General features: G+C 42.5%; 2 protein-coding genes across 2 annotated transcripts; both read right to left on the bottom strand.

The window, feature by feature from the left end:
• Positions 1-8572: 8572 nt before the first annotated feature.
• On the bottom strand, positions 8573-10346 carry LOC308413315 (secretoglobin family 2B member 2-like; the record flags this gene model as incomplete). Its single annotated transcript, XM_080908242.1, has 3 exons — positions 8573-8668; positions 9659-9840; positions 10289-10346. The coding sequence occupies 3 exons, from the start codon at positions 10344-10346 to the stop codon at positions 8573-8575; spliced, it is 336 nt and encodes a 111-aa protein (XP_080764368.1).
• Positions 10347-15820: 5474 nt separating this feature from the next.
• Positions 15821-16330, bottom strand: LOC308413313 (transcription factor BTF3-like; the record flags this gene model as incomplete). Its single annotated transcript, XM_080908238.1, has 3 exons — positions 15821-15979; positions 16032-16163; positions 16238-16330. 3 exons carry the CDS (start codon positions 16328-16330, stop codon positions 15821-15823), a joined length of 384 nt encoding a protein of 127 aa, XP_080764364.1.
• Positions 16331-27290: the final 10960 nt, after the last annotated feature.

Genomic DNA, 27290 nt, shown 5'->3' with positions numbered 1-27290 from the left:
TCACTTTCTCCCCTGAGACCCTGCTGACTGACTGAGCTGGCTTGGTCTGGTGGTGTCTCAATGTAGGAGCTCAAGTAAGGGGGATACAGTGAAGATCACCTCCAGGAGAGGAGTGCTCATAAAGGAAAATGAAAGGTACAGGAAAACAAGAGACTTAGGCCAGCAGTGAATAAACTTTTCAATGGTAGAGTGTGAATGAGAGATTAAATAATAAAGTAGATGTTGAGTAAACCTTGTAATAATGGGGCAAGTTAAGGGTAGAATGCATAGAGAGTATGTGTTTAGAGATATGCTAAAGTCTAAAGAAGCAAAGATGGGCCAAAAACAGCTTACCCAGTTTCTGACTTTTATACAAGAAATCGAGTTCTTGATTTATACAAGTTCTTGGTTCCCTGAGGAGAGTACAGTAAGTCTACAGAGGTGGGAAGAAGTGGGAGTAAGGACAAATGAATACTATATAACACATAGTCCTGGAAAAAGATCCCCACAGATGCTTTTAGCCTCTGGATCTTGGTTAGGGATACTTTAGATTCTAAGCATGAAAGTAAAGACAGAATTGTTCCATCCACATCTCCTATTAAGGTTTCGGACAAGACAGGAGAGAATGCTGGGCCTCCTTCTCTATACTCTCTTGAGGGATTTTTGTTTTCTTTTGTTTTTTTGTTTTTGTTTGTTTGTTTGTTTGTTTGTTTTTGCAATTGAATAGGCATGAATCTCCCAGAGCAAAAAAAAAAAAAAAAAATGAAACATAATTATCTCAGCTTCTTGAAAGAACTGGGGGCCCTTCTGGTCCCCATCTACACACAGACCTGGGGCTATCCTATGGCCCACTGGACCCTAAACCTGTGCAAAGAGAGCTGGTCTCACAGAAGCACTCTCCCTCTTTAGCGCACAGGTGAGACCCCACTTTCTCTCCACTGACTGTCCAAAGAGAAGACCTGCCAGGAACACACAGGGCACAGGAACTGTGGGGATGCCTGAGACTGAGCATTTCTGCTCTCCATCTGTGTACTAAGGCTGTCCCACAACCATCAAGACCCAAAACCTGCCCAGAGAGAGATAGTCTCCCAGTAGCACTCTCACAACTAAGATCACAGGTGCACAGGCCCTCGGGAGGACAAGCTCCAGTGAGAGACAGCAAGACAAACTAACATCACAGATAACAAGATGGCAAGAGGCAAGGACAAGAACCTAAGCAACAGAAACCAAGACAACTTGGCATCATCAGAAGTTCTCATACCACAGCAAGTACTGAATATCCCAACACACCAGGAAAGCAAGATTGGGATTTAAATGTCATCTCATGATGACTATAGAGGACTTTAAAAAGGACACAGATAACTCCCTTAAAGAAATACAGGAGAACACAGGTAAACAAATAGAAGACCTTAAAGAGGAAACACGAAAATCCCTTAGAGTTACAGGAAAAAAACAAACACACAGGTGAAGGAATTGAACAAAATCATCCTGGATCTAAAAATGAAAATAGAAACAATAAAGAAACCGCAAAGAGAGACAACCCTGGAAATGGAAAAGAAATTAAGAATCATAAATGCAAGCATCATTAACAGAATACAAGAGACTGAAGAGAGAATCTCAAGGGCAGAAGATACCATAGAAAACATTGACACAATAGTCAAAGAAAATGAAGAAAGCCAAAATATCCTGACCCAAAACATCCAGAATATTTAGGACACAATGAGAAGACCAAACTTAAGGATAATAGGCATAGAAGACAGTGAAGATTCCCAAATTAAAGTGCCAGTTAATATCTTCAAAAAATTAGAGATGAAAACTTCCCTAACCTAAAGAAAGAGATGTGCATAAACATACAGTAAGCCTAAATAACTCCAAATAGTTTGGACCAGAAAACAAATTCCTCCTGTCACATAATAGTCAAAACACCAAATGCACAAAACAAAGAAAAATATATTAAAAGCAGTAAGGGGAAACGGTCAAATGACATATAAAGGCAGACCTGTCAGAATTACACCAGACTTCCCAACAGAGACTATGAATGCTAGAAGATCCTGGACAGATGTCATACAGAACCTAAGAGAACACAAAAGGCAGGCTACTCTCCAGCAAAACTCTCAATTACCACAGATGGAAAAAACAAAATTTTCCATGATAAAAACAATTTACACAATATCTTTCCACAAATCCAGCCCTACAAAGAATAACAGATGGAAAACTCCAATGCAATAAAGGATACTACACCCTAGGAAAAGCAAGAAAGTAATCTTCTTGCAACAAAACCAAAAGAAGACAGCCACACAAACATAATTTTACCTCTAACCAAAAAATAAAAATAAAAATAAAAAACAAGAAACACTAATAACTACTCCTTAATATCTCTTAACATCAATGGACTCATTTTTCCAGAAAAAAGATATAGACTAACAGACTAGATAGGTAAATAGGAACCAGTATTTTGCTGCATAGAGTAAACTCATCTCAGTGACAAAAACAGACCCACCTCAGAGTAAAAGGCTGATAAATATTTCCAAGAAAATGGCCCCAAGAAACAAGCTAGAGAAGCCATTCTAATATTCAATAAAATTGACTTTCAACCAAAAGTTATCAAAAAAGATAAGGAAGGCCACTTCATACTCATCAAAGAAAAAATCTACTAAGATGAACTCTCAATCCTGAACATTTGTACTCCAAAAGCAAGGGTACCCACATTCATAAAAGAAACTTTACTAAAGCTTAAAGCATACATTGCACCTCAACAATGATAGTGGGAGACTTCAACAGCCCACTCTCAGCAATGGACAGACAGAGCACGGAAACAGCAAGTAGACAGAGACACGAGAAAACTAACAAAAATTATGAACAAAATTGATTTAACCAATATCTATATAACACTTCATCCTAAAACAAAAGAATATACCTTCTCCTCAGCACCTCATGGTACCTTCTCCAAAAGTGACCATGTAATTGGTAACAAAACAGGGCTCAACAGATACGAGAAGACTGAAATAATCCCATGCATCCTATCAGATCACCATAGACTAAGGCTGGTCTTCAATAAAAACAAAATCATCAGAAAGCCCACATACACATGGAAGCTGAACAATGCTCAACTCAATGACAACTTGAACAAAGAATAATTAAAGAAAGAAATTAAAGACATTTTGGGATTTAATAAAAATTAAGATACAACAACCCAAACTAATAGGATGCAATGAAAGCAGTGCTAAAAGGAAAACTCATAGCTCTAAGCACCTCCAAAAAGAAACTGGAGAGAGCATATATTAACAGTCTGACAACACATCTGAAAGCTCTAGAACAGAAAAGAAGCAGATACACCCAAGAGGAGTAGATGGCAGGAAATAATCAAACTCAGAGCTAAACCCAACCAAATAGAAACAAAAAGAACTATACAATGAATCAAAAAAGGGGGGACCTGGTTCTTTGAGAAAAATCAACAAGATAAATAAACCCTTAGTCAGACTAACCAGGAAGCACAGAAACAATATCCAAATTAACAAAATCAGAAATGAAAAGGGTGACATAGCAACAGAAACTAGGGAAATTAAAAAAGTCATCAGAACCTACTACAAAAGTCTATACTCAACAAAACTGGAAAATCTGGAAGAAATGGACAATTTTCTAGACAGATACCAGGTACCAAAGTTAAATAGGGATCAGATAAGCCATCTAAACAGTCCCACAATCTCTAAAGAAATAGAAGAAGTCATTTTAAAAAGCCCAGGACCAGATGGATTTAGTGCAGAATTCTATGAGACCTTCAAAGAAGACCTAATACCAATACTTTTCAAACTATTTCACAAAATAGAAACAGAAGGAACACTACCCAATTCATTCTATGAAGGCATAATTATGCTTATATCACTTATACATAAACCACAAAATAGGCCACAAAAAAAACAATTTTCCTCATTAATATGGATGCAAGATACTCAAGAAACTTCTCACAAATCAAATCGAAGAATGCATCAAAATGATCATTTGCGGGGATCAAGTAGGTTTCATGTCAGGGATGCAGTGATGGTTTAATATATGGGAATCCATCTATCTAATATACTATATAAACAGGCTCAAAGAAAAAAAGCACATGATTATCTCATTAGATGCTGAGAAAGAATTTGACAAAATTCTATACCCATTCATTATAAAAGTCTAGGAAAGATAAGAAATTGAAGGCCTATACCTAAACATAGTTAAAACAATATACAGCAAACACATAGCCAACATCAAGAGAAACTTAAAGAAATCCCACTAAGATAAGGGACTAGACAAGGCTACCCACTCTCTCCCTTCCTATTCAGTATAGTACTAGAATTCCAAACCAGAGCAACTAGACAACAAAAGAAAAGTCAAAGGAATATAAATTGGAAAGGAAGAAGTCAAAATATCACTATTTGCAAGTGATATGATAGTATTCTTAAGTGACCCAAATAATTCCATCAGAGAACTCCTAAACCTGAAAAAAAAAAAACTTCAGCGAAGAAATCAGGTAAACTTTCTCTAGTCAAAGGATAAAGAAACTGAGAATGAAATTAAAGAAATGACATCATTCACAATAATCACAAATAATACAAAATACTTTGGTGTGACCCTAACTAAGCAAGTGAAAGATCTGTATGACAAGAAATTCAAGTCTTTGAAGAAAGAAATTGAATAAGACCTCAGAATATGGAAGGAACCACCATACTCATGGATTAGCAGGATTAATATAGTAAAAATGGCCATCATACAGAAAGCAATATCTACAGGTTGAATGCAATCCCCATCAAAATTCTAACTCAATCCTTTATAGAGTTAGAAAGAACAATTTGCAAATTCATGTAGAATAACAAAACCCAGGATAGCAAAAATTATTCTCAACAATAAAAGAACTTCTGGGAGAATCATCGCTGACCTCAACCTGTATTACAAATCAATCATGATAAAACTGCATGGTAATGGTACAGACACAAGCAGGTAGATCAATGGAATAAAATTGAAGGCCCAGAAATGAACCCACATACCTATGCTAACTTGATCTTTGACTAAGGAGCTAAAACCATCCAGTGAGGAAAAAAGCATTTTCAACAAATGGTGCTGCTTCAACTGGCAGTCAGCATGTAGAAGAATAGAAATCTACCCACTTTTATCTCCTTATACATAGCTCAAGTCCAAGTGAATCAAGGACCTCTGCACAAAACCATATACTCTGAATCTAATAGATGAGAAAGTGGGGAAGAGCCTCAAATACTTGGATACAGGGGAAAACGTCCTTAACCGAAGTGCAATGGCTTATGATTTAAGACCAACAATTGACAAATGGGACCTCATAAAACTGAAAAGCTTCTGTAAGGCAAAGGACACTGTCAATAGAGCTCTACTCAACTGTTAAAAACAATGGCTTCATGAAATTCTTAGGCAAATGGATGGAACTAGAAAATAACATCCTGAGTGAGGTAACCCAATCACAAAAGACCACTCATGGTATGCATTCACTGATAAGTGGATATTAACCCAAAAGCTTGGAATACCCAAGACAATTCATAGACTACATGAAGCTCAAGAAGGAAGATCAAAGTGTGGATGCTTCAGTACTCCTTAGAAGGAGGAAGAAAATACTCATGAGGGGAAATACAGAGATAAAGTGTGGAGTAGAGACTGAAGGGAAGGCCATCCATAGACTGCCCCACCTGGGGATCAATTCCATATAAAGTCACCAAACCCAGACATTATATCAGATACCAAGAAGGGCATGCTAACAGGGGCCTGATAGAACTGTTTTCTGAGAGGCTCTGCCAGAGCCTGAAAAATACAGAGGTGGATGCTCACTGACAACCATTTGACTGAGAACAGGGTCCCCAATGGAGAAATTAGAGAAAGAAGCAGCTGAAGGGGTTTTCAACCCCATAGGAAGAACAACAATATCAACCAACCAGACACCCCTCCCACAGAGCTCCCAGGGACTAAATCACCAACCAAAGGTTACACATGGAGTGAGCCATGACTTTTTATACACCAAAGAGCTCACAATGAAGGAGAATTTAAGACACTCCCTTTCCCTCCTTTGATATGAGAAGATTCACTTTGGAATAAGACCTTGGAGTTCATGGAGCACACTAGCTGTTCAGACAGTTTAATGTGTGACAGCAGAAATGGCTGCCAAAGAGGCCTTTGTGTTACAGCCATCACCCACAAGTTGACTTACACCTGGACAAGAGCATGGAGATGTGAGCTATGGATAACAGGTATGTGAGAGGCAGTAGTAGCCCCAGTGCTCTTGTAATCTACATGAATGCCTTTACAAAGTTTTATCACAATTAGTCCTTGTGGCTATGTGTAGCCCTGGCTGTCCTAGAAGGTTCTCTGTTGACCAGGCTGGTCTTCTGCCTCCCAAGTGTTGCAATTAAAGGCCTGTTCCAACACTGCCCGGCATGGTTAGTGTTATTTAATATTTAGACCCAAGAAATCACTGTACTCATGATACTGTCTTCTCTGCTCCTAACATACCACCCCCCTTTATAGTCACCCCTTTTCTAACTGCCCATCCTGGTGTTTGGTGATTTGATTTTCCCCTTTCAGAAGTTCATGTAAAATATGTGTCTCTGATTCCTCTACGACCATGAAAATTCTTCCATTAAAATACAAGTGTGAGATTTATGTCATAAGGCAGTTTCTTCCCTATCACTATTCCAAGGACTTTTAGCTGCCTTCCAGTTGGGAAATTTGATAATGAAGAAACACAGAACTTACGTGACCCAAGAAAAGGCACACATGCCATGCCACACTGACCTATATGAGAGAAACCAGTGTCGATCAGGAGACAGAAAAACAGGAGGAGGTCTCAAGCCCTTTGCTTGGGGATTTCATGGGCACAGCAAACAGTTCTAGGATTTACTGGTTTGGATAATCCCCACAGGTTTCAGATTCAGGACCATGCCTGGTCATGAGATGGTGTTTTGGAATAATACCGGCTTGGATGTTAAAAGGTGGAGATGGGCTTTTTTCTCAGGGTCATTGGTTTACCTGTGAGAGCTGTGTCCCTGGGGAGGCCACTTGGTCTTCCTCAGGACCAGCCAGCCTTCCTTAGGAAGCCCTAGTGTTGTGATGTCACATCAGGAAACAGATGGACAGAATAAAGCCTCCATGTATGTCAGTGTTACACACTGAGCAATGTGTCCTGTTTGTGTGACCTTCTGTCCCTCTGCCTGCTCACCTGCACTTGCTCTGTTCAACTCGTCTTCAACATATAATGTCTGTCCTTTATAGCTAATGGGGCTCATCATTTTCTCCACACTGCCTGCCATTGCTCTCTCTTAGCTGCTCGGCTGCTGTTTTGCATTTGAGTGGATGAGGGAGAGCAGGTGTGCACAGACCACAGTGTGCATGGAGATCAGAGGACATCCCTCACCCATTGTTTAGAACAGGACTCTGTCTGCCTGACATCGTGGAATGCCAGAGTGGCTGCCCTACAAACATCTCGGAATTCACCTGTCTCTTCCCACCTCTTAAAGAACTAGCTCTATGGACACATGCTACCAAGTCTGGCTTTACACAGGCTCTGGGAGTTGAACTTGGGTCTCCAATAAGGCATGGGAGCATTATACACACTGAATCTACTTTAAAGCCCTTCTCTCTTTCTCCTTTCACTGGGCATTGTCAGCTATATCTTTCACCCATTAAAATGTCTTCTTTTTAAGATTTATTAGGTTTCTTTTCAAGATTTATTTTATGAATATGAACTCACTGTTGCTGGCTTCAGACACACCAGAAGAGGGCATCTCAGATAGTCGGAAGCCACCATGCAGTTGATGGGGACTGGACTCAGAACCTTTAGAAGAACAACCATCACTTAACTGATGAGCCATCTCCAGTCCCTTGGTTTTGTTTATGAGGCAGGACCTTTCTGGGTAAACCTGGCTGTCCAGAACTTGCTAGGTTGACCAGGGTGTGACAAATGTTGACTCTCACTAGCAGACCAAGAGAATCTGAGAAACACACAAACGTCATCCCCTGAGTTCCTCCACTGTTATAAGTGCACATAAGAAACTCACAGTCCTGTGATAAAGTCCGGAGGCAGCACATGAGGTGTCTGTGCCCCTCATTTCTGTCTTGCCAGCCTGGTGAAGTTTGTGGCTGCATACATGCTACTTGCTCTCAGACAACCCCAGGCTCAACAGTCTCACACAGCTGCAGTAAACTGAGTGTGGGGGCTCACACCTATAATCCCAGCACTTGGGAAGAAGAGACGCACCAATCTCTGTGAGTTCCAGGCCAACCTGGTTACATAGCAACAAAAAAGGAAGGCTACAATGGCTCTCCCATGATCAATGATCACCTGGCTTGTCAAGGGAAGTCACCCTACTCTGAGTGACCACACAAGTCATTTCTCTCACTGTCTCCAGGATCCTCTGAACACACAACACACACAGGACACAGAACGGAGCTGCAGGCATTTATTAAAATTAGCCTAAGAGATTGAAGGATGAGGGCACAGGTGTCAGGAATCCAACTTCAGGAGAGAAAGAGGACAGGTCGGGAAGATGGCACTCAGATCAGACATGATGCAAAGATGGGTTGCCCAAAAATCCATTCACCTCTACTGCTTTTGTAAAGTTCCAAATAGACCCTCAATTTTCTTCAAGGTGTCGATGGGATAGTATGTCCTGCATTCCCGGCTGAAGATCAAGGATACCTGGACAACACAGAGACAGACAGGGACAGAGGTGGGTACAGGCAAGGTGCAGGACCTCAGCAGGGCTCCCTAGGCACCCATGATGTGAACACTTCTCATCCACAGGAAAGAAACTCCCCAGCAGTGATTCAGGTCTCCAGCAAGAGACTCTGCCTAAAGGGAACTGGAGCCCACCCACAACATCCAGGAGGAAGCCTGAGACCTGCCATAGCCAGACAAGGAAGAAGGCGAGAAAGTTCTGGAAGGTATCGTGGGGGCTGTGTCTAAACAGGGACAAGGTAGCTAAGTATGAGTTTTGGTGATGCTTCCCATACCTAAGGACATCTCCAGGCACATTTGCTGTATGGTCATGTTAAAAATACACTCCCCATTTGGGCTTGTTAGAAGAATTTTTTTTTTTTTTGGTTCTGGAGGACATAACACTCAAAATAAAAGCACTTTAGGAAACGGGTAGAAATGTTCAACAGCTACATCTCTGCCTTCCAGTTATGCTTGAAAGAAGAGACATCAGGAGGCAGCTGTATTGAACAGCTGCACGTAGTCCCTGGGGGTTGGGGTGGCATTTCAGACATGGAGGGAGGTTCAGGCTGTAGTTCAGATGATACTCGTGGAAGAGGAACTCCATCTGAGGCAGGGGAGTAGAGTCAAGGGAGGTTCCAAAGAAGATACTGGCCAGTAGACAAAAGTTTCAAGCATCTTAGAGTAGAGCTGGGGGTGTCATACCTTTGCAGAGGCCAGACCTGAGTTCTCACCCAGTTCCTACTATGGGTGAGAACCTAGTGTTTACCCAACATGTGGGAGTGAACTGCAGGACTGTGCGAGGAACAGGCTGGATGTATACCTAGCGTGCTGCATTGGTTTGCACTAGTGTGGGCAAGGGTTTGAGTTCTCAGTTGCTGGTCCCCTGACACGTGTTAATGTTTGCATTGATCGTTTGTACATGGCCTGCTGCTATTGGCTGCATGGTAGTCAGGGTAGGGAGGATGTTACCATAATTTTGGGATCCAGGAATTTGGCTTTTAATCCTTCTTCATTATAGCAGTCCTGGAGTTTTTCAAAGGCCACCCTCTCCTCGACGGTAGCATCAAACCTCGAAAGGAATAAATGCATTAATGTCCTTTTTCCAAGTAATGTCCTGATATAGCCATCGATGAAGGGATAGCACGCTTCCGCTGCAAACACAGACAGAAAACATCGTTAAAAGACCACCGGCTGGCAGAATCAGGGACTCGAGGTTTCTAGCTGCACCTACAAATGCCTTAACTGACCTCTCTCATAGTCCTGCCCTCCCAAAGGCTGCATCCTCCCAGCTCCAACATGGTTTCCATTAGACACACTTCACATGAGTGGCCAGGCCTGCAAATCTGACCTGCACATAAGCCCCACACTTGACAGCTTCAACCCCACATCTACAGACCCTTCCTCAGCAGTATCGTCACCTGTACACCTCCATCTCCCCGTCCCACCCATTCCAACTGTTGCAACCCAGAGTAGAAAGAATCGAGTGTCTTCTGCAGGATTCATTCCAATGGCTTCCCGAGGACCCATTGATCTGTTTCAGGGCCCCACTTAGCGATCTTCATGGGACTGAGATGGGGTGAGTGAGGGTCCCAATCTTACTTGTCTGGAAGCCCAGCTCTCCAATCACCAGCAAGGCCAGAAGAAGTGTCCCCTTCATGGTGGAGAGTGCTAAGTGCTCTTCTCACAGCAGATCCTCTTCCTTATAAACCATTATCACCCTGAGCCCAGGCACGCCCACCCTCACACTGCCTCCCAGGAGCTGCAAATACCTAGTATCTGTGAGTTCCCTTCCCACTTGCATGGAGAGCCCCTCCTATTCCGAAGGACAGCCTGAGCCAGCCTGCTGTCATCAGTTTCTTGAGAGAAGTGTTTGTACATTTGCCAAAGAGGGGTGAGAGCTCACCTTTGTAAGCAGCCTGAGTACTGAGCCAAATGCCTGTGGTCCTATTCCACTTGTCAGTTCTGCTTCCTGGTCACACTCCTCACCTCTCTTGGCTCTAAGCATGTCCTCTTCAAGTTTGGACAGGAAGGCACAGGGGCCAAGGGAGTTTTCTGTCACTGTAGGTAGCCAACAGCCCAAAACACTACTTGTGCCTGAGGTCAAGACCCGAGCGGAAGTATACAATACATGTCTGGGCCATTGTGAGGCCCTTTGAACATCTTAGCTGATGAGGCCTTGGGATTGGAACCCTGAGGACATGGAGGCACCATCTACCTCTCCGTGACTCCCAGCCAGGGTAGTCCCCAGCTGATTGGCCGTGTGGGCATACTCAGGGCCTACTGACGGTTCCCTACCACAAATTCTGCTTCAGTCTATGGTAGCTCGTTCCTGTGTTCCTGCTCGCCTTGTCCCCTCTCAGCTCTGTCAGTAACCATGTCTCAAAAAGGTTTGAACAGTAGAGTCCATGTGGTGAGAGCAGTGAGCGTGACAGTGAGGAGTTCACCATGACCTCTCAGGTGTCCACAACCCCACAGGCTACTGTGGACTGTCTGGCTGTAAACTACCCTGCTCCATGGGCCACAGGCAGTGCTGTGGGTGTAGATGGTCAACCTACTGACCCTAAGGAAGACATATTCATCACACAGGAGTGTCATCTGGGTGTTGTACAAGTCATTTCTCGAGACAGGGAGCTCTTCAATTCAAGCTCACCCTGCTGGCCATGTGTGATGGTTAGTCTTGGTGATCATCCTGACAGGATTGAGAGTTGCAATGGCAACAGGGCTGTGTGAGGAAGTTTTCAGGCTGGGTCAATTGATGTGGGTAGCCTGCCATTCTGGTATCAGGATGGACTCTCCTCATAGATAAGATAGAAAGAGGAAAACAAGCTGAGCACAAGTATTCATGCCTCTCTCCTTCCTGAGTGAAGATGGGATCCACCACCTCACTGTCCCTAGCTCACTGCAATGGACTGTGTCACTTCAAACTGTGAGTGGACACTGTGCTTCTTACCTGGCATCTTATTAGTTCCCTACTTTAGTAGCAGATTTTAGGATTTTTAGCAAAGCCCTGGGTCATTCCACAGCACCACACACATGCACACAGGCAGCCCAAGAGAAGGATAACTGTGCCAAATGCTTATTATGCAAGCATAAAGGCCTGGGCTCAGAACCCCAGGACCCATTTATAGAGGTGAATGTAACAGCATGTACCTCTAATCCCATGTGAGGAAGCTTCACACTCAAAAAGAGATCTTCTCTTTAAAAAAAGGTGGGAGGCTGCTGTGATAGCTCAGTGATTAAAGGTAAAGACATGAGTTCAAATCCCAAACTCACCTGGTACACAAAGAGAGCTAACTACTGCTAATAATAGTCTGACCTTCACATGAGCACGCACGCACACACACACACACCTTGGCACCTTTGCCCATACAGAGAAACAAACACACACACAAGCACACAAACACATGAATAGACTCCTACAAATGTCTGTGGAACCCTGCAATGAGGAAGCCCATACAAGCTCCTAATGGACAAACATCAAAAACGATCACAGCAAACTAAATAGCATTATACTGAAGATTCTATGTGTGTCTGTGTGTGTGTGTGTGTGTGTGTCTGTGTGATATTATATATATATATATATATATATATATATATATATATATATATATATATATAGAGAGAGAGAGAGAGAGAGAGAGAGAGAGAGAGAGATTATATGTATATAATCTACAAACCCTTTGCTGCCATGAATGGATACATGGCACATAAATGTGTATGGATGAAAACAGTGTTCTTACATCTCAGAAGAATTCCGCAGATCTGTAGATGCTCCTCCTGGGAGCTGACCTCCCTTCAGTCCTTCAGTGTGAGTTCAATTACAAATTCTAATGTTCTACACAATGGTCCAGACAGTGAAGAGCTTGCGGCACATTCTTAAACCCTTGAGTTTTAGCCTGAGAACCTGTGAGGACAGCCTGGCACAAAATGCACCCCCAGGCTCACTGGGCAGCCCATGTAGCCAAATAGCAAGCTACAAGCTCAGTAAGAGGCCCTGTCTCAAAATATATAAGGTACTCTCAATTGTAAAAAGGGCCCAGATCCACTTCCCAGCACACACATAGCAGCTGACAACCAGCTGTAACTGCAGTTCCAAAGGATCCGGTGCTCTCCTGTGCCCTCCACAGGGAAAGCAAAGACCACATAAGACACTCATGCAGGCACTATTCCCATACACACAAAATAAAACTAAGTAAAATTTCAAAACATAGCAAGTATACAGGCATGTATATTTATGTATATACACACATATGCATGTAAACACACACAAAATGTATATACACACATGTATATGGCAGAGAGCAATGGAAGGCACCTCAAGGTCTTTCCTGGCCACCTTTTGCATACACATACTATGCCATGTGTCTTAGTTAAGAGTACTGTTGCTCTAATAAGACACCATGACCAAAAGCAGAGTGCTGCAGGGTCACCTGGCAGTGGACATATGTCCTTGTCTCCGTTCCCAACCCTATACAGAAGAGAAAAGTGGGCACTTTCTACAGGCCTCTGCAGCCCTCAGGACCTGCAAATTCATAAAAACAGAGACTGGTGGACCCACAGACAGCTCACAAGTAGAACAGTGTAGTTGGCACCTAATTGCCAAAACTGTTACCGGATGTAAATCCTGTTTGGCTCAGCTAACCAGTCAAAGTTAAAAGCTTAGGCCTCTCTAAGTCTTCAGCAAACTTCACTGTGTCACCAGCTGATGTAGAGAAAATGACAGTCAAGTGCCCTTTACGACAAACTACTTTATTCTGACTTATCAAAACACTCACAGTCTTTACTTTTAAAATTAAATAACAGCCAACTTACATAAGCACAAAGCCTTATATAACATAGGCATGGGGGGGTAGTTCGAGGCCGAGCCTGAGTTCTGTGGGAAGATAGTGCTGCACGTTTTAAGAAGGGCCAGCTTTACACACTTGAGGGGCATGAGATAGCCCTTCAGTCAGTCTAGCCAGCATCTGTGAAGACCTCCTATGTGTTGACCCTGGGAGACAGGAAGGCCTTGCTCTCCTGAGCCTTCAGACATGTAAAGAACTCCAAAAGGCAGCCCATGCAAGAGGAGCTAGGGAAGAGGAGGTGGGGTTTAGAGCCTTTGCTATGGAGGAGGTCAGGTGTGTTCTTATACACAAGGGATCCATGTGCACCGCAGCCTTGTAATCTTTCTTGTGATGCTACAAAAGACACATAACCAGGTGATGTATATGGAAAGAAATTAATGTGCTTCATGGTCTGGAAACGTGAAAGTTCAATATAGAGCAACCACAGGTAGCCACGGCCTTGTGCAGTCTGAACACAGGGTGCCCCACAGAAGGGCAACAGGGAAGACAGAGAGCAGAGGCCCCACCCTGCTTCTCAAGCACCCACCATACTCTGCTCAGCCCTGCCACACCGGGAACCAAGACTCAACGTGGGTGTTTGGTGTGTGAGCTAGACTTGTGGAGACTGTGGCTGCCTCTCCCTTGATGCAGTCTGAGGATTTAGGTGACAAGTCTCCAGGCAGGTGAAGAAAAAACATTTCAGGCAGTGCGGGCAGAGCAGATGAAAGCCCTGGTTCTCACTAGGGTCATACTGATGGAGAAATGGTGTCATACTTAGTACAGAGACACTGCAAAGACAAACATGATAGGTAAATGGTAAGTTCCATGTTCGGGCTGGAGAGATGGCTCAGTGGTTAAGAGCACTGGTTGCTCTTCCAGAGGTCCTGAGTTCAAATTCCAGCAACCACATGGTGGCTCACAACCATATGTAATGGGATCATATGCCCTCTTCTGGTGTGTCTGAAGACAGTTACCAAGTACTTACATAAAATAAATAAAATAATTATTTAAAAAAATAAAATAAAATTTCAGGTTCGGATGCTCACAGAGCAATCAGGTGACTGCCAAAGTCCAAAGAAATGAGGTAAAGACACAGTGCTTTTCACCCCTGATCCCCACTTGTGGGAGACTGAGGCAGATGTGCCCCAGTTAGTCTGTGATCCTTTTAACTTTAATTTGTTTCAAACATTACTTTTAACGATGGTTCTTGAAAGGTATAACGTCCCTTTTAACACACCACCCACCAGAGGTAGTGGAAAAGAAAGGGGATGGGGGAAGCAGACCTGTTTCGAAATGGTTCTTTGGAGCAGTGCCTGTCTGTGTTGTCCGGAAATCAGCAGTTCAGTTCCAGATCAGCAGCGGGCAGCTCGATCCACTCGCAAACGGTTCACGGCTACACCAGCCATCCGGTTCGGTAGAGCTGGGACAGCAAACAGGAATCAGCAATGGTGATACAACCTAGCAGAGACAGCCAGGCTTCTGCTGCGACTTGAGTCAGCAGGAGGGACCAGAGAAGAATCCCAGGAGAAGTCTCTCAGAGAAGATCAGCAAAGATCCAAGACCGAAAAACTTTGCACAGCTACCTGTACCAGCAAGCCAAGCTCAGCCTCCCTCCCTGTCTGTCGAGTCTACTTTATACTCCAAGCGTCACGTGTCCTCCATGGGTCCTGCGTCAGATGTGAGTCTGTCTCAGCTGACATCACTCTGCCAATCTGCCCGAGTCTACAGAGACGGAAAGAAACTGCAACTCACCACCGGAAGTTTTTTTTTTTTTTTTTTTTTTTTTTTTTTTTTTTTTTTTTTTTGGTACCTTTCTCTCCATGGGGTTCTGACGAATGGAGCTCTACTGCACAATGTAAGTCGGACCAATGCACGTGTCTCTTAATCAAAGAATCCATCTCGTGTCCTTTCACACGCTTGCTGTAGCAGAAATTAGTTTCACCTGTGTCTGCTTCAGCCAAACCTTCCTTCGGGAGTCTGCCTTAGCCTGTCACCTCTGGCTACTTCAGGAAAACATTCCTTCACATCTTTTTTTTCCAACTAGGCAAATAATTTTATTGACCTTTTCCAAACTTCATTCCCAGGCTTCTTCAGCTTGATTTGCCTCGAAGAATGAATTAGTTATAAGCAAAAACCGAAAAGAGCGCAGTGTAGGGAGGGAGGGGACAGTGCTTGGGCTTAAAAATGTTAGAGATCTAGATTGTTATCAGCTCTATAATAAACAAAAAATTTTTTAAAGCAGTCATGATATAAAATAGCAGCTCCTGTGACTTCTGCAAGTATCAGTTTCTTCAGAAGCTGCTTCAATTCAGTTCACCTCATTCTCAGAAGCTTCATCTAAATTCTGCACCAGATCTGGAACTTCATCCTCCTCCTCCACAGTCGCAGGTGGGTCTTTTCCATCCACAGATTGTTCGATCAGAGCTTCAGCAAGTCTCCTTAAACTAGACAGACTGTCTGCACCGATCTGGTTTAGGATGGATGCTGGGAAGCATTTCTGTCAGCTGCTTGGTCTCTACGTGGCCTGTAATGGTGAGGGTGTTTGCTGCCAGAGACGCCTGTACTTTCCGGTTGTTAAAATGTATCTCTGTGTCTTGGTTTGTAAACACGTTCACCTCTTCAGTACCGGAGACGTTGCTTACCCCTAACTTCTATAAGGAGAACAGCAGGTTTTATTGTCTGCTGTGGCTGTTCCTTGAACCTCCTTCTTTCTGGGAACAGTTACTTTCCCACCAATGCTCACTGTGCCTACAGTTTGGTGAGTTTTTTCCTGGTTCATGATCATTTCTTTCATCTTGTGGAGTGGAAATGGGTCCATGCGGCGAACTAAGATTCACACTCCGGGCATCTGGGCAGACCAGTTGAAATAAGACACACACACTCGTGGACGAAAGATGGCCCGTTCTGTCACATCTTTGCCCCCAGCAAAACACCATCCAACACAACTGACTCTCCAGCAAACCCTTAAGTTTCTGCTTCAAACCTCCTTACTCACAATGACAGATATTGTGCCAAGGCATGGGAAGGCTCTCCAGGGATGGCTTTGGCCTTTCTTTGCCCTTCATGTGTGGCAACTGTGAACAGAGGCTGGCTGTTAATGAAGTGCATATTCTAGCTATCCTCTATAAATGACACAAAGGCATGGAATTTCACTTGAAGATCTGTAAGCCTAGATTGGGCAGGTTCTGAGCTGTGCTAACTTACATTTAATCCATAGGCCCTGTGTTACTTGCTGTTTAAGTCTTGCCCAGGGTTATTTCTACTTCATCATCCTGACCTCATGGTCCATTCTCCAGGTCACAAGCTCATGGGCTATCAGGCCTCATGGGTGCCTCCTTCTTTCTCCATCTTCTTTCTCCTGCTCTTTCCTCTACTCTCTCCTAGTGGTTGCTACCTGTGACGCCCCCCCAAGTCCAGTGTATTGTGACCCCTCCCCCAGCCCAGTAACAGAAGCCCACCCTACATCCCTTCTCCCTAGTGACTGGCTGTCAACCACATTTATTTAACCATTAAGAGAATGAGATGAGCAAAGTTGACAAAGCAACATTTGGTGTGGTGAGAATCTCCTTAACAGGAGGGTGAGGGGATATCTGGATCTTGGAGTTCAGTACTTAGCATTTGAATTCACAGCAGCAGGAGACCAACCCCATCAGCTGGCAGTGGGTAGAGGAAGCAGTGGTACCTCTGGTGAGCAGTCCTCACACCCGCATGGACCCAGAAGCCTACCTAGAATGCAGATTCCTCCACATCATGGACAAAAAGCTGAGCCCCCCTGGCACTCAGCAGAGAAGCTTATCTAGACCCTGTCTCCAAAGGCTCCACAGCTCTCTAGACTTGTAGGGCAAACCTAAAGTTTCTGTCCTCTGGATCCCCTTTATCCTTCCTCTGAGTCTGCCTCTTCCCTGCCATGCCCCCTGTCAAATGCTTCAGCTACCACAAGGCGGCCACCTCCAGGTGCTTGGCCTGCTGTCATTCCCCTGCCTCAGCCTTTGCTCTGCTGTCTGCTGCCTCCTCCATTGCAGTCCAATCAACCCACACTCCTGATAGCCAGACAAGTAAAGGACTGCTCAACAGAAGCCTTTCATGAGGTTATAACAGTAATACCAGGGGAGTCGTGCGTGTGTCTGCAGGCTGAGTGAATGGTCCCAAGCAGTCTGCTTCCACGGGTGGGAGGGGCACTGGAGCCTGCCACAGCCTTGCCTCTTAGCATTCCTCACAACAACCCCTTTTCCAGACATGCTCCTGCTCTGGCCCAGGTAGAGACCGTTGAAGAATCACTTGTAATTCTATGGTAGCAAAACTCAGCTAGACATATTAGACACACTGGCACAGATGGGCTGATGCTGAGCCTTCAGGAGCTGGGGTGACCAGCTGTGATTGGACTCTAGTTTTCCCAGGGTAGCTCTTGAATATTCAGAATGGCCATCATGTTGCCTTTTTGACCAGGTAGTCAAAGAAACTAGAGCAGCAGTACATAGTCTGGCAGTGGCCAATTAGAGGTCAGGTCATCCAAACAAAAATACCTTTGCATAGTTATGAGACAATGAACACAGGGCACTTGCAGTGTGAACTTAATTAACACACTAATAATGATTAGTAACTTGGTCTTTCTGTGTAATTCTGGATGACCTGGAACACTCTGTGTAAACCACGTTGACATCTAACTCACAGAGATAGGCCTGCCTCTCTGCCTACTAAGAGCTGGGACCAAAAGTGTGAGCCACCACACCTGACCATTGCTAACATATTTCAACAGTGCTTACCACCAGTCCCAAGGAGAGCTGGATGCAACACAAACACACACACACACACACACACACACACACACACACACACTCCTACACACACACACACACACACACACACACAGACACACAGACACACACACCTTTCACAGGAGAGTTATGAGCTCAAGACTATACTGGGCTAGATTCTGTCTACAATAAAAGAGAAGGAGGGGAGGAAGGAGGGAAGGAGGGAAAAGGAGGGAGAGAGGAAGGGAGAGAGAAAGAGAGAGAGAGAAAGAGATGGAGGGAAAGAGAGAGAGAGAGGGAAGGAGGGAGAGAAAGAGGTAAGAGGGAGAATGAGAGGGAAGGAGGGAGAGAGAGGGAGGGAGGGAGAGAGGGAGAGAGAGATAAAAAAAGAAAGAAAGAAAAGAGAGAGGAGAAATGGAGGGAGGGAGAAAGGGAGGAAGAAAGAAAGAAAAAAAGAAAAGAACACCCCCCAAAAAAGCCATAAACCTCAATAAGGGTTGACAAGGTCAAGTTTAGGCAGATATGACAGTATATGCCTTTAATTCCAGCACTCTGGAGACAGACAGGCACAAAGACTTCTCTCTGTAAGTTCAAGGCTAACCTGATCTATTATATTTCCAGGATAACCAGAGCTATGTACATATACCCCACTTCAAAAAAAAAAAAAAAAAAAAAAAACAATGACAACAAAAAATTCAAGGATGCCTACAACAGCAGGAGAACCTTGGGCCGAAAAGACTGTTTCAAGAGAAGCCACAAAACAATAAAAGATAGGGGCAGGGCTCCCTTTGCTACTAAATGAGGCTTTGAGTGGTGTCACCTACAATGCTAATCCAATGGGGTTGGAGGGTCAGGATTTTGTGCCAGGTCAGTGATCCCTCAAACCAGACAGGAGCAGATCTTAAGTAACTCACAACAGGGTCTTGATTTTTTCCATATATCTGGACAGTGTACTATTTGTCAGCAGACAAAACATTTTTCTAAAGAACTTTAACCAGTGCAGGGTCTATGTTAGCTCAGCACTTTGTCATCCTGTGTTTTATGCACCAGCAGCAGTGAGGAAAGCCAGTGGACATGTCCTGACCCCCTGGGACAGCTGTGGAGTCAAAAGCACATTTGGGACCCAGATTGTAATAGAGACAAACAACAACAGTACACTCAGAAACACTCAGACACACTCAGACACAAACTACGAAATTACCTTGTACCTCAACAAGGATCTCAGAGTCATGGGTGGATGTGGAATCCCGGACGAGCCCCCAAATGAACCCCCGCCCCAAATTGGGTGTTCTTTTGAAAAATTGTATGATTCCTAATCTAAGTTCCAGATATTTCAATTATGAGCCTTGATCCCCCAAAATGTCTTATTGTACCACAAACACACTTCCTCAACAATCTTCTTAGCAAATTTGTTTCTATGAGGAATTGAAAAAGAACTAGATGTTGCTCAGAGGAAAAATAAAAAAGGAAAAGTTTGTACATCTACACAATAGACTGATATTCAACGATTAATCAATGATATCAAGAATTTTGAAAGCCAAATGATTCAAGTATAAAACATAATAGTTAGTGATTAAATTTAATATATGAACAAGTGTGGCCTTGTGTTTGCACTTCAACCTGCCCACTGAGTGGTCCAATTGGGATGCCTATAATGCTGCTCCACACTGAACAGTCAAAACAAAAATAAAGGAAGACAAATAAGTTAATTCAATAACTAAATCAGAAGTTAGGGGTAGCTACACCATTTACACTGTCACCCTTAGAAATAGTCATACTACCCTTTGAGATAACAGAGAATTGTGAATAGGTCTTCTATTCCAGATGCTGGAGAAAATGCCAACAAAACTAAGGGGTTAGTCCTAAACACAAGCAAACAATTTGAAACCCACACACACACATCCTCTTTCCAGTCTCAATGGCTGAGATCCTATAGCAAATGCAAATATGCACATAATATTGTCCTGTCTTAACAAAATATTACTATGATACTGCTGACACTGGCCACATGAAACCTTTCTGAGGAATGAAGCCATGAAATCATGGACATCTTCATAGAACTGTTTCTCTAAGGACTATTTCTTCCTCCATTATCAATAAATAATAATGAAAGAAATGGGATATTATCATCATTATTATTAAGATTTATTTCATTTTATGTGCCTTTTTTCTCTGTGTATGTATTTGTGTGTGTGTTTTTTGTGTGTGTCCTGAAGAGCATTGTTCCTCTGGAAGAAGATTTAGCCAGATGATTGATAGGAACTGAAACTGGGTTCATACAGGAGCAGTAAGTGCTATTAAACTCCAAGCAATTTCTCAGCCCTATCTATATTAAAGGAAAGTAGGATTTTTAAGGTTTGTCTTGTCTTTCTGTGTGTGTCCTTTCTTTTTTAACCTTGTTACTAGTAACTTGAATAATTAGGCTATGCATAAAGTTTATTTACCTAATATGCCATTTGCTTGGATCTGTACTTAAGACAGGTTTGCACGAACCCAGACTGGCCTCTCACTGAGAAATCTAGCTATTCTTAATCTTCCATTCTTCTATCTTTCCTATCCAAGAGTTGCAGTGCAGGCAAGTGCCACCATATCTGGTTGATTTAGGTTCGGTTTATTTTATATTTTGGGGTTTCTTTTGGATTTGTTTTGTTTTTCTTCTCCTTTTTGGTAAACAGACTAAATCCTTTCCTAGGCTTAATTCTTCCCTGAGGCCTAAGGATTGGCCACTCCAGAGACTTGTCAGGATTTGTGGCCTGAATTCCCACCTTTTTGAAATTCACTTGAAATTTATTCTTGAATTTTCTGTTTCCCTTTAAGTTTTCTAATACAAGGCGAACCAAAACTCCTGACCAAGTATTATGGGTGGAGAGTCAAATGTTTACTTAGCTAGTAGCAATTTCTGTTGAGAGTTCCAGCTGTGATGGGGATGCTGACTAGTCAAGTTTTAAAGCTTCAGTGGAGTCAGAGAAGAAACTGTCTGCATGCTTGAAGTCATACGTGACCTGACTTGCAAAGGAACCTCTGTGTTCAATCTGATGAGTACCTCTCCTCCATTGAGACCTTTCTGCTCCCTTTGCTACTAAATGAGGCTTTGGTTGGTACCACCTACAATGCTAATCCAATGGGGTTGGAGGGTCAGGATTTTGTGCCAGGTAAATGTCAGTGATCCCCCAAAACAGACCAGAGCAGATCTGATATAACTCACAATGGGGTCTTGATTTATTCCAGATAGCTCTTGCTCTGCCCATGAACCTATTTGACAAGGGACAGTTTTGTGGTGGTCAGCTCAGAATGTCTATCTGAGAAAGACTTTATTGTGAGGATCAAGCCTAGTGGATGTGTGCAAGCATCAAATAGGAAAGTTGCTGTAACATTCACAAAATTAGCTGATCCTAGAAGTCAGATCATAAACTAAAACCTGTTCTCCTCTGCATTGTTAGTCTTTGCAATGGTGATGAGCTTGTAACATGAGGGTGAAGGTTTGTTGAGGAAATTACCTGGAAACATTGTTCTTATTGAAGGTGTATCATTGTAACCATCATTTTTTTGTCTAGAGACTGAAGGTATGGTAAGGATTTGTTGGGGGGGGGGAGACTAGGAAACTAATGCTTCTTACCAGTCTGTTTTTTAACATAAGTTCAAACTGAGGTCAGTTTTACTAAAATGGGTCTGATAAAAAAGGTTTGGCATCTCCTCTCTTACTTCTTTCACCTGCAATTAGTAGTCCTCTAGCTCATGAACACAGTCAGTAACATGGCTATTTTTGTGGTGTCCCTGTGGCATTATTAGGGGCACATCACTGGGAGACAGGAGTTAATCTTGAGGCTCACTCCTATTCTTCAAGGATAGGGTCATGTTCAAGTGCAAATTGGTATTTTGATGATACATGCTGTAACTCTATACTAAAGGTACCCCTTTAGTGAATATCTAGTGACTAGCACAAAATTTCTGCTTCAAGATTGGTGAAGACATAGAGGTAGACATGTTTTTTGAAAAGCAAAATGTTTCTCAAATGGATGTTTGCTGTTCAACACCCTCAAAATTCTTTAATAATTAGGGGTCATCTGTTTTCCTTATGACTTCTATCAAGAGGTATAGAGAGTTGGGTATAGGGTGAAGGGGAGTAGAGTTACCATGTCATGACAAGTTTCTAAAATCAAATAAATTAAAATCTTTTTTAGGGATCTTTTTTTCTTCTGTACCTATCCTGAAATCTGATGTCTGTTATTAAAGTGAAGTTTTTTTTCTGTTTTTAAGCAGCAGATGTAATTTCATTCAGTACTAGAAAGTACAGATTTGTGACAATTATAAATAAATTTTTCTTACAAGAAAGCGATACTCTGAATTAAGTGCATATAACAAAATATGCATTTATGCACAAGCTGAAATGCATGTACTTAGTTAAGAGAACAATTTGGATTCATGGTTTACATTTATATTGATGACTGTCACAATCACGTATAGAGGCACTTAGTTAATTCTATGTTCCATCTGCTCAGATATGCTCTGAGACGCATAGCCTGTAATGTCAGTACTTGGAAGCTGGTGCAGGTTTCTACTCTGAAGCCAAACTGGGCTACATAGAATCAGATTCAAATACAGACAGACACAGATGCAGGTAGACAGACTAAACAGTTATACACAGACACAAAGTCTAGGAGGTATAATTAATCACTCTAAAGTTTTTGTGTGAATGTAAGCAACCTGTTCCCCATAAATGTCATAGTCCTACTATATAAAATACAGGCTCTACAAGTTCCCAGTTTTAATTTCTAAAGGACCGCTTTGTACAGTAACCTTGAGATGGTACTTCACATCTGTAACAATTCTTATAAAAAATTAAGTACGTTGGGTACTTTGGTTTTAGGTGTCTGCCCTTTGGGCATATCCAGAAGGTTGCTGTAGCCTGCACTAATTCACTTGCCCTAGCGATCAACTGTAATGTGTCTATCTGAGTCCTGATTTTCAGGGAAAACTTTCTTAAAATGTTCCATGGAGCCACAGAGTTTACAGCTGCACCATCAGCATAGACTCCTTTGAATCTGGACAGGTGTCTTATTTGTAAAGAGACAACACATTTTTCTAAAGGACATTCACCAGCGCAGTGTTTACATTGGCTCAGCACTTCATCATCCTGTGTTCCATGCCCCTGCAGCAGTGAGGGATGTCATGCACATGTCCTGACTCTCTAGGACAGCTTCGAAGTCAGCAATTCCAAGGCTAGGTTGGTGGCAGTGGAAACACACCATTGCTATCAGCTGTCCATTGTGAAGCACCTGAGACCTCTGTTTCAGGCATTCCATATAAGTCTATTTGGTAGAACACTCAGAAGACAGGTGGTCAGGCAAAACTGTAGATTCCAGAATTCCAGACCTTGGATTGGCGGCGCTTCTGGGTCTTTTGGTTGCTGTTACCTTGACATGTCCTGGAATATTGAACTCTGGTTAGGAACCAGTACTAACTCAGAATGCTTTCTTCTGCTGCTGTTAAGCAATCTGAGCCATCCCAGTAATATAAGTTTGTGCTTGATGTCAGTATTGTTTTTCTAAGTCCCTCTCCTTCACTTGCAGATCATTTCCCATCACCACAGTCTGTCTCCCATGATGCAGTATGGGCAAGGAGAGCACAAGAGACACCACGGGTTATGGATCAAGTCTACCTAATAGTTGAATTACATGGAAAGCTGCAGGGGGGGGGCAGTACATAATGAGTTTACCTAGCTCAGAGCTTATGGTGTGTTCCATCCAGGACAGCCACAGTTACCCAGAAAAACCCTGTTTCAAACACACCAAAAACCTTTCACAACTATGAGTTACTATGACAAGTCAATATGGTAAGATTGCAGAGATAATGTTGAGGAGAAATATATTGGATGCATGAGACCTTGAACAAAACCTCTGATCATAAACATTCCCCCATACAAATCTCATTCAATCAACTTAAAGATGTGTCAAAATAATATTAAGTGGGGAGAGATTTCATCATCCAATCATGTGACAGCTTGTTGCTGAGAGGAGGGGCTAAAAAGAAAATTTGTATATAAGGTTGCGTATGGCTGCACAGGACACTCTGTGTCTTTGAACCTGGAGAGACTGCAATCATTGCAAGGGATAAAAACCATGAAAGCAGTGTACTGATCAAGCCATTTAATCACCCAATCAGGATGTTCCATCTTACCAAGCCTACCCAATCTCTTGTCTTTCTTATTCTGATTCTTTGGTTCTTGTTGTATTTTGTTTGTTTCCTTGTTTGCTGTGACTGTTTCTGAAGCAGGGAATTGTTCACCCACGTTTTGCCCTTCCTGTGGATTTATGGGCAACTTAAGCCCAGAACACTAGACTGTATTTGCTCTGCCCTGCCCCTGTGAACTAGACTGGGGACAAACACTGACACGATAGTCAATGTGTGGGGAAATGCAGTGTACTATGTGTAAGCCTGAAGCTCAGGTTCTCAGTTTTCCAGTTGTCTCTGGGAACTGCATGAAGTCAGGAAATAAGGGTTGGGTGTCCACGGGTTTCTATGAGGATCCCAGGGCTAGAGGCTCCCCAACAGGTGGCCATTAAGAAGCCAGTGGATCTAGAGACATGGGAACTGAGTGGTCTCTTGGGATGAACTAGCTTGAGATGAGCCACAGTGAGTGTGAGTGTGTGTGTGTATCCAAAGAACTCAAGAAGCTAGACACCAGAGAATCAAACAACTCTATTAAAAATAGGGTACAGAGCTAAACAAAATGTTCGCAGTTGAGGAATATCGAATGGCTGAGCAGCATCTTAGGAATTGATTGACATCCTTAGCCATCAGGGAAATGAAAGTCAAAACAACCCTGAAATTCCACCTCACAACAGTCAGATTGGTCAAGGTCAAAAAATTCAGATGACTGCAGATGCTGGCAAGGATGTGGAGAAAGAGGAACACTTCTCCACTGTTGGTGGGGTTGTAAACTGGCACCAGCACCCTGGAAATCAGTCTGGTGATTCTTCAGAAAATTGGACATAGTACTACCTGAAGACCCAATTATTCCACTTCTGGGCATAAAGGATAGAGAAGATTCAACACAAAACAAAGACACATGCACCATATGTTCATAGCAGCTCTATTTACAATAGCCAGAGTTGGAAAGGAACCAAATGTCGTTCAGTAGATGAATGGATAAAAAACTTGTGGTACATTTACACAATGGAGTACTACTCAGCCATCAGAAACAATGACTTTATGAAATTCTTAAGAAAATCGATGCATCTAGAGAATATCATCTTGAAGGAGATAACACGATCACAGAAACACACATAATATGCATTCACTTATAATTGAATACTAACCCCATAAAACTCTGAACACCCCCAGAAACACCTCACAGACTGTGTGAAGTTCAAGAAAAGAAAAAATAAAATAAAATAAAAAACCATTATGCTTATTCCCTACACACCAAGAAAACATTGATTAATTCCAGGATACATCCTGATTTACATGTACTTTATGCTCATTGTAACTAGTAACATCTTAACGCACACTATCAAACCTTTAAAAAGAAAGCTAAGCAATGGCAAAAGTGTATTCATATACTTTTATGCAAATGCTTAAATTTGTTCATTTACCTTTGTTTATTAAAATAAAGTTTTTCAGTAAAAAAAAAAGAGAGAGTGAATGTATTGAGATCAGGGCAGATTGCTTTTGAAGGTTTTTTTTTTTTTCATTCTTTCCAGAACATTTTCTTCCTCTTTCAACATATATGGTGAGACTGAACCATACAGACCACTTTTTATACCCTACCATTCTCCCTGCTCTTTGAGTCCTGCCAAGCATTCCAATCTACTAGAGGGCCCTGTTTCAACTATCTACATGCAACCTCCTTCATTCATCAGCAGGTCCATGGATCACTACAACCTTCTAAAAGAATAGAAGATACACAGCAAAAATAACACAGTCAAATAATGTGAACACCTGGTCCTCTCAGAGACGGAGGGATCATCAAAAGAACATGGAACAAGAAGACCTAGAGCTCCCACACACATGGATCCTTGATGCAGCTTAATTTCACATAGGCCCAAACAAATGCAGAACGGGTCTATAAAAAAGCAGTTGCCTATTGGTGGGAGAAATTTTCTGCCTTTTAGGACTACAGTAGAGGAAGAAATACCTCATCCTTCAGGTTTTATGTACCAGAGTGGGGAGATACACAGGATGGCATACCCACTCAAAACAAAAGGCAATAGGAGTGGGGGGAAAGCCTTTGAAATGATGTAAAGTGTGGGATAATTAGCAGTTGTTAGTAAATAAATAAAACAAATCAAACAGTAAAACAGGAAATTGAAGTCACTGATTATCAGATTTAAGTGCTTTTGAACTCATACCCAAGTTTACTCCCTATACAATTTTCTGACTTGTCATTCTATGAGCCTATATTCACTTTGAATTAAAATTTTAAGGTAGATTAGAGTATGTAAGAATAAGTCAATTTCTTTGGTGTGCCTGAATCCTTGAATATTTCCTTCTTAGCCCACTGAAAACCAGCAGGGCAAGGCTGCGTCAGAAATAAGGATGTAGAGGCTGAGCATTCAGTGTCTCATGACACGTGACTACCTATGGATTTCTGGCTAACTTGGGCTAAATGAGGTTTCCTGCTTCAAAATAACCAGGTTAAGAAGTCAAGCAAGGAAGCAAGCAAAGAAACAACGAAACAACCACGTACACAAATAAACACTAAGATTGAATGGATGCTGTCCAGCAAATGATGGGTATAAATGATTCCCTGGTTTGGACACTGCTCTCAGAAATTTTGTTCTCAGCATTCCAGTCACTCTCTTGAAACTCCAAGTCTCTGACTGTCTGTTATAGCCATTCCTGTCCTTTTATACTCTTATACCATTACACCTTCTCTTCCTAGCCACACCTCTCAGGACAATAAGCTGCCTGTTAGGAAGATGAAGTCTCCACACATTTAATCCTATTTTGACTTCCCTGGAGTCAAACAGATCCTCAAGTGCAATGTATAAAGTATGGGATTATGGTCATGATTGAAACCCA

This window comes from Micromys minutus (genome assembly GCF_963924665.1).
Source record: "Micromys minutus genome assembly, chromosome: 32".
Classification (NCBI taxonomy): domain Eukaryota; kingdom Metazoa; phylum Chordata; class Mammalia; order Rodentia; family Muridae; genus Micromys; species Micromys minutus.
Note: the sequence above shows the minus strand (reverse complement) of the source record. Positions and strands in the feature narration are given on the sequence as shown.